At 41.4% G+C, this 8,137-nt stretch overlaps 1 protein-coding gene across 1 annotated transcript; it reads right to left on the bottom strand.

Annotated features, from left to right (window-relative positions):
* Positions 1–3,475: 3,475 nt before the first annotated feature.
* On the bottom strand, positions 3,476–7,510 carry LOC114266503 (transposon Ty3-I Gag-Pol polyprotein). The gene is made up of 4 exons (XM_082885358.1): positions 5,588–7,510; positions 4,696–5,461; positions 4,184–4,503; positions 3,476–3,970 (listed from the first exon to the last, which is right to left on the bottom strand). The coding sequence occupies exons 1-4, from the start codon at positions 7,508–7,510 to the stop codon at positions 3,476–3,478; spliced, it is 3,504 nt and encodes a 1,167-aa protein (XP_082741484.1).
* Positions 7,511–8,137: the final 627 nt, after the last annotated feature.

Here is an 8,137-nt window from a genome sequence, read left to right as displayed (position 1 = left end):
GGGGCCCTCATAGTATTCCTAAAGTCAGTTTCATTGTCTGGGTAGCTATCCATAATAGATTGTATACTGGTGATAGGTTACTTTTGTTTGGTTTAGCTCCCCATTCCCAATGCCCTTTCTACCTTGACCCTGGGGAAAGCCATTCCCATCTCTTTTTTAAGTGCAATTTCACCAATAGAGTTTGGGGTGCTATTGAAGCCAAATACAACATAAAGTGGCTTGTTTTAGATTGGCCTGATATTGTTACATATGCTACTAAGGAGACTAAGGGTAATTCGCTGAGGGCTAATATTCTTAGCAATGCTTTCTTGTGTTCTATTTACCACATCTGGATTGAGAGAAATAATTGTGTTTTTAACAAAGAATTTAAGCCTGAAGAGGTGGTTTTCAAATCTGTAATCCAGATGGTGAGAAGTAGAATGCTGCCCATTAAGAATTTACCTAGCTCTGCTAGTGACAGCTGGTTTCTTGACCAATGGAATCTTCCAACAACAATTTTGAAGCCCCATATTATCAAATATGGGAGGGCTGCTGAGTGATGTGAGTTCCCTACATGTGGGTTGAGTGTTGGTGAGCAATATTGAGTGTTTTGCTTAATGGTTTGGTTTTGTGCAGGGTCTGTTCAGAGTTCCCTACATGTGGATTGATCTATGTATTTTGAGGGTTGAGTGATGAGAGGAGTTATAATTTATTCACTTCACATGTGGGTTGAGTGTATTTAGCCACCATAAATTCATTTTTACTAATGTTAATATATACTATATCTTTTTATCTGCAGGGTAAGGAAGCACAAGTTGAGTGGTGTGAGCCCCTAAATTGTGGGTTGAGTGGAGTGAGATCCTATATTGAGGGCACTGTTTCTGTATTAAAGACTAGTAGATTGTATCTTATTTGTCACGTCCCCAACTTGCCCCTAAAAGTTTGGGCATGACCTGAACAGAAGATGACACTTAACCTGGTTCCATAGAGGGGCCTGCTCGGAAGCTATAAAACATGATTGATAAAAAAAAGAAAGTATGGCATCCATTGAGCTACTAAGTTATGCCAGGATCAAAACATTTCACAGGACAAGTACATCAAAAGCCAAAATACACTTATGAGCTAGTTATTTACAGGCATGTACAGAACTAACTCCGAGATGGGGTAGATAACAATATCATTAAGTACATATCAACTTAAGCCAAAAAAACAAAAGCGTGAGTCATCATCTGATAACTCCACAAAAGTAGGGTCCCGCCTCCAAGCTTGGCTGTGCCTAGGCTGACAAAAGTATGACGATGCCGAGCTAAGATCGGCCTCCTGGTTGATTACCTACAGAAACAGACATAACATAGGGTGAGCCAAGCTCAGTGACTAATAGTACTAGCATGCGCATAAACATATTTAATGCTGAAATCATGTAATAGTCTGTCTCTGTACGGCCTGTTGGGACAACATAATCGGATTATACTTGTCATAATGTGGCCCCTGGCCTAAGAACTTCACACATTCGGAAAGAGTCCTTGGGTTCACAATTTACAATCCTTCACATAGACCTTTGATTCTGTTTAATTCACAAGCTCACAATAGTGTCATTCATATTCTACACATCGGCCCTTGGCCTCGTAATTTCATTGTTCACAAATGGCCCTTGGCCACATTGGTTCACAATTCACAATTAACCCTTGGTCACGTAGTTTCACATTAGGGCTTTTAGCCACATTGGCTCACAAATGGCTCTAACCCACATTGGTTCGCAAATGGCTCTAGGCCACATTGATTCACAAATGGCACTAAGCCACATTGATTCACAAATGGCACTAAGCCACATTGGTTCACAAATGGCACTAAGCCACATTGATTCACAATTTCATAATTGCCTGGATACATTCCATTAGTCACAAGCTTTCATATAAGATGTGTACAACTTCACAACCTTTTTCAATGTTTTCACAATTTCGTATCAATCACTTATAGCAAATATATCATTTCATGCCATTCATTTCATGCCATCACAAGTTTAGTAGTAACATTCGTAACGTCAAGATATAACCTCAATATATAATACGATAATACTTTCTATAAGGTCACAACGTCATTAATAATAAATACCGAGTAGGGGTACATTGAAGTACTATTACTCACTGTGTTGTGTCGGTGCACTTCCTTTAGAGGCGTTTCCTACACACATGAAAAATCACATTAGTCCCTTTTTATCCTTGTTAAATCAATATTCGGTTCACTTACTTTGATCAAATTAACGAACATTCAAACATTATAAATTGCAGGTTTTGACCACATTAGAGGACCCAACACGCAAAACGGAGCATCCTAACTTTTCTGGCTGGAGCCGCACGTGCGGCTAGGATCTCCCGCACGTGCGGCACACCTCCCGCACGTGCGGCATTGAGGCCCCGCACGTGCTTTTTTTGCAGTGTTGAAGCCCAGAATTTTGCCATTTTCCCGCACGTGCGGCAGTGACTCCCGCACGTGCGGCTGAGGTTCCCGTACGTGCGGCCTTAGGCCCCGCACGTGCGGCGATTCTGCACTAAAAGGTCCGAAATTTTGCACAATTTTCTTCTTCTTATAGACATGTTTAGGCCTCAAAAATCTAGCTTTAAATTACCAATATAGAAGCTCAAAGCATGTAATTACAAGTGAACAAGGATCAAATTACATCTTTCATTTGAGTAAACAAAATCAATCATGAATCCACAACTTAAATTACTCCAATTCACAAGATTCCTACTTGTTCTCACATCACAACTCATAACAAAAATCTTGCCACATACTTGAATTCAAACAAATCAATTGAAGAAATAGAGTAGAGTTTCTTATGAATACTTCAAGAGGCAAAACATGCAAGGTAAGATCATCTTGCTAATTACTACTTCTCATACTCACATCACTCCAATCCCAACTCTTAGGTACATGATTCTAGAACCATCTTCACATAAATTATGACAAGAAGGGTTGTGGATGCAAATTAGACAAACATTTACATACCTTAGCCCAAATCTCAACCTTCTTGATGATCTTCTCCCTCTACCCCTTCAATTCCTAAGCTTAGAGTTATGTTTCCATAGCTTATCAAATAACCAAGAACACTCTTATATTTCCATGAAGAGAGAATGAGACAAAAATCAATCGTTTACACATCCGAAAATTGAAATTTCACAGAAGTGCTTAATATTACCTAAAAATTATGCTGGTTCCAAATATGTGAACAATTTTGGCTTATTAAGCCGCTAAGGCCCTCGATTTCCACTCGATCGTTCTAGGAGTAACAGATACATTTCTTTTCTAACAGATACAATTCATTCCACAAGGCATTACAACATAGTTACTTGAACTTATTTCCTTATACGGTTTCATCTTAGATATTTAACAACACAGAATAAAGGACGGACATATATCACAAGCATATATGAGGGTCGGGTTGTTACACTCTCCCCCCCTAAAAAAAAAAGTTTGGTCCCTCAAACTTGCTTTTACCTCAAAACGGAAACAGATATGGGTATTGTTGCTGCATATCCTCCTCTTTTTCCCAAGTAGCTTCAGTGCCATAATGTTCATGCCACTCTACTTTTACCATTGGAATTTCCCGATTGCGCAATTGCTTTACTTGTCGCTCCAAAATTCGAAGTGGTCTTTCTTCAAAGCTTAACTTATCATCTAGCACAAGTTGGTGATGGTCTATGACATGAGATGGATCTGATAGGTATCCTCGAAGCATAGAAACATGGAACACATTATGTATTTGACTCATACTCGGCGGAAGAGCCACTCGGTAAGCTACCAAACCCACTCTTTCTAGAATTTGGAAAGGGCCAACATACCGGGGCGTTAATTTACCCTTCTTCCCAAACCTCGGATGTCCCTTTAACGGAGTGACTTTCACGAACACGTAATTACCCACTTCAAATTCCAAATCCCTTCGTCTGTTATCTGCATAGCTCTTCTGCCTGCTTTGTGCCGTTTTTAACCTCTCCTGGATAATTTTAACCTTTTCAGTTGTTAATTGCACAATTTCAGGACCCAACAATGCCCTATCCCCGACTTCAGCCCAACATACAGGGGAACGACACGGTCTTCCATACAAAGCTTCATAAGGTGCCATCTCAATGCTCGAATGGTAACTGTTATTGTAGGCGAATTCTATCAACGGTAGATGGGTTTCCCAGCTTTCTTGAAAATCCAATACACATAATCGGAGCATATCCTCTAAAGTTTGTATGGTTCTCTCGGATTGACCATCAGTTTGAGGGTGAAAAGCGGTGCTAAACGTAAGTTCGGTACCCATAGCCTCCTGTAAACTCTGCCAAAATCTTGAAACAAACTTGGGGTCTCTATCTGACACAATTGACACTGGAACACCATGAAGCCTTACAATTTCATTTATATACAGTACTGCCAGCTTATCCGCATTATATTGAGTCTCTACAGGCAAGAAGTGAGCAGACTTGGTTAATCGGTCCACAATGACCCAAATTGAGTTCATACCTCGAGGAGTTCTCGGTAACCCTACCACGAAATCCATGGTCAAATGCTCCCATTTCCATTCCGGAATTGGAAGGGGTTGTAATAACCCTACTGGTCTTTGATGTTCCGCCTTTACTTGTTGACATTGTAGACACTTAGAAACAAATTCCGCGATCTCCTTTTTCATATTTGGCCACCAAAAATTTTGTTTTAAGTTTCGGTACATTTTAGTACTTCCCGGGTGTATTGATAATCTCGAGGCATGTGCTTCTCCTAGCAATTTCCGTTTGAGCTCCAACACATTGGGGACACATACACGACCTTGAAACTTTAATATCGAATCTACGTAACTGAATCCCGATTTTGGTTTTGCCTCTAACTCTTCATAGATCTTCCTTAAAGTCTCATCTTCCAGTTGATGTAACTTAATCTCTTCCAGCAAGGTGGGTTGAGCTCTTAGTGCTGCGAGTATAACCTCCTGTTCACGTACCACTAGGTCCATATTCATTTCATCCAGTTCAATCCTCAACTCCTTCCTTTCTACTAACAGATTTGCCAAGTCTCCCATATTCTTCCGACTAAGCGCATCTACCACCATGTTAGCTTTACCAGGATGATATTGGATCTGCAAGTCATAATCCTTAATCAACTCGAGCCATCGCCGTTGTCGCATGTTCAACTCTTTCTGGGTAAACAAGTACTTGAGGCTTTTGTGATCAGTGTAAACTTTGCAAGTTGTACCATAAAGATAGTGCCGCCATATTTTTAAAGCAAAAACTACCGCCGCTAATTCGAGATCATGCGTGGGGTAATTCTTCTCGTGGGGTTTCAGTTGCCGAGAAGCATAGGCAATAACTCTTTCATTTTGCATTAGCACACAACCAAGCCCCTTGTGCGAGGCATCACTGTAAATTACGAATCCTTTGGTACCAGATGGCAAAGCCAGAACTGGTGCTGTCGTCAATCTTGCTTTTAATTCTTGGAAAGCGGATTCCTGTTCCTATGACCATTCGAATGCAACTCCTTTACGTGTCAGTTGGGTAAGTGGCACAGCGATTTTGGAGAAATTTTGAACAAACCTCCTATAATATCCAGCTAATCCCAAGAAACTTCGTATCTCAGTTACATTAGTGGGAGTTGGCCAGTTCACAATTGCTTCCACTTTATGTGGATCAACAGAGACTCCTTCCTTTGTCACCACATGCCCCAAAAATGCCACTTCTTGTAGCCAAAATTCACATTTCTTTAACTTTGCATACAGTCTCTTCTCCCGAAGTGTTTGAAGGATTAAGCGAAGATGATCCTCATGAGCTTCGGCACTCTTCGAATATATAAGAATGTCATCGATAAAAACCACCACAAATTCATCCAGATAGGGCTTGAAGACGCGATTCATTAGATCCATAAATGCTGCTGGTGCGTTTGTAACCCCGAAGGGCATAACCAAAAATTCATAATGGCCGTACCGGGTTTGGAAAGCTGTCTTCTCCACATCATCAGCTTTAACTTTCAATTGATGGTAGCCAGACCGTAAATCAATTTTTGAGAAAACTTGTGCCCCTTGTAACTGATCGAATAAGTCATCTATCCGTGGTAAGGGGTACTTATTTTTAATTGTCACCTTATTCAGTTCCCTATAGTCGATACATAACCGAAGTGTTCCGTCCTTCTTTTTCACAAACAATACTGGCGCACTCCAAGGAGATACACTCGGGCGGATAAATCCCTTGTCAAGCAGATCCTGTAATTGAATCTTCAACTCTTTCATTTCAGCTGGTGACATCCTATAGGGTGTCTTCGAGATAGGTTGGGTTCCGGGCGCCACTTCAATTATAAACTCAATTTCTCGGTCTGTTAGTTGGCCCGGCAATTCTTCGGGAAAAACATCCAGAAACTCACGGACCATTGGAATCACATCAATATTCCCATTCATCCCTTGCCCTTCTAAAACACTACATAGATACCCCTGACAGCCCTTTCGTATTAAGTTACAAGCCTTCATGGCAGATATCAAATAAGGTGGTGAAATCACTTCCTGCCCTTGAACCACAAACTCCGATTGCCCCGGAGGATAAAAATTAATTTGCTTAGTCACACAGTTTATAGTTGCACCATAAGCACTTAGCCAATCCATTCCCAGAATAACATCAAAATAGGTCATATCGAGAGGCACTAAATTAGCATACACTCGAATATCCCCAAGTTGAAGGTCACAAGCTAGGTATATAGTAGCACAAATCATAGACTCTCCCAAAGGGGAGGACACACACAACATGCAAGGTAAGTTTTCTTCAGTTTTATCTAAATTAGGAGCGAAGAATTTCGACACAAATGAGTGAGTGGAGCCAGAATCAAACAATACATGCGCAGATTGACCACAAATAGTAAATGTACCTGACACCACTGTTGCTGTATTTTGTACATCACCTGGAATCAAAGCGAACACCCTACCTTGTCTTGCAGTGTCTTTGTTATTACTCGGTTTGGCAGCCGTCTTCGCATTGGGGGTCAGTGTAGAACCCGCGGAACTTGTAGCGGGTCTATTGCCTTTTTGTTGAACCAATTGTGGACAATCCCTTACCAAATGTCCCGTTTTCCCACATTTAAAACATGCTCCAGTCCTCCAGTGACAAGTTCCTCGATGTTGCCTTCCACAGTCTGGACATATCGGAGTGGAATTTTGAGCAGGAATAGTGGTGCTGAAATTCCCTGAATTGTGCTTCTTCGCGGGTGGAGTAACGGATCCCTTTGACCATTGATTGTTTTGTCTCTTCCCTTTCCACTCGGAAATCCTATTCTGAGCCGCAAGGTTTCCTTCTGCAATAACAGCCCTTTCCAGCACCTCAACATATGTGGGTAACTTTAACATATTGACCCGGTCCAAAATGGAACCCCGTAACCCTCCTTCAAATTTTCGTGCCTTCTTATAGTCTGTATCTACCATATGAGGGGCAAACCGAGCTAATTCAGCAAATTGGGCCTCATATTCTGCAACAGTCTTATTTCCTTGTCTAAGAGTCTCAAATTCCGTCACCTTCTTATCTCGCATGCTTTGAGGAAAATACTTATCATAAAACAACTCTAGAAATCTATCCCATGTAAGTCCCGATGCGCTGTTCTTGTAAGCATCCACCATCTTCGCGCCTCATCTTCAAGAGTAAAGGCGGCAAGTTGCACTTTCTGGGCTTCAGTACATGGAAATACTTCGAACAATTTCTCTATTCCCAGCACCCACGCTTCAGCTTTCATAGGTTCTATTCCCCCCTCAAATGACGGTGGTTTCATCTTTTTAAACTCCTTGGTGAGTGTGATGGTTCGGTCCTCAACATGAACATCTTGGACTACAGGTGGAGGCACTGGTGGTGGTGGCGGTTGTTGCTGTTGTTGCCTTAGGGTCTCCGCCATGTCCATAATCATTCTTTCCATTCGGTCCAACCGTGTCGAGGTAGCCTCGTCCGACTCTTCCATCCTGGTTCTAACCATAACCTGCATAACATTCAATTATATCCGGCAAACCAAAATTCAAATTGTTAGCGTTAGCAAAGTACATTCTACGTTGCCATCGATCTTTTGTACATGTGTAGGATGCCATGCATGATGCTTAAGTCTTTTCTAGACATCCTAGGGCTCAATGGATCTGTGTGTGGGATAGCAACTCGTGCTCTGATACCACTTG

Source organism: Camellia sinensis, chromosome 8, assembly GCF_055761805.1.
Source record: "Camellia sinensis isolate YWXY chromosome 8, ASM5576180v1, whole genome shotgun sequence".
In the NCBI taxonomy this organism is placed as follows: Eukaryota; Viridiplantae; Streptophyta; class Magnoliopsida; order Ericales; family Theaceae; genus Camellia; species Camellia sinensis.
The sequence above is the reverse complement of the archived record's forward strand: the minus strand, read 5'-3'. Positions and strand labels throughout refer to the sequence as shown.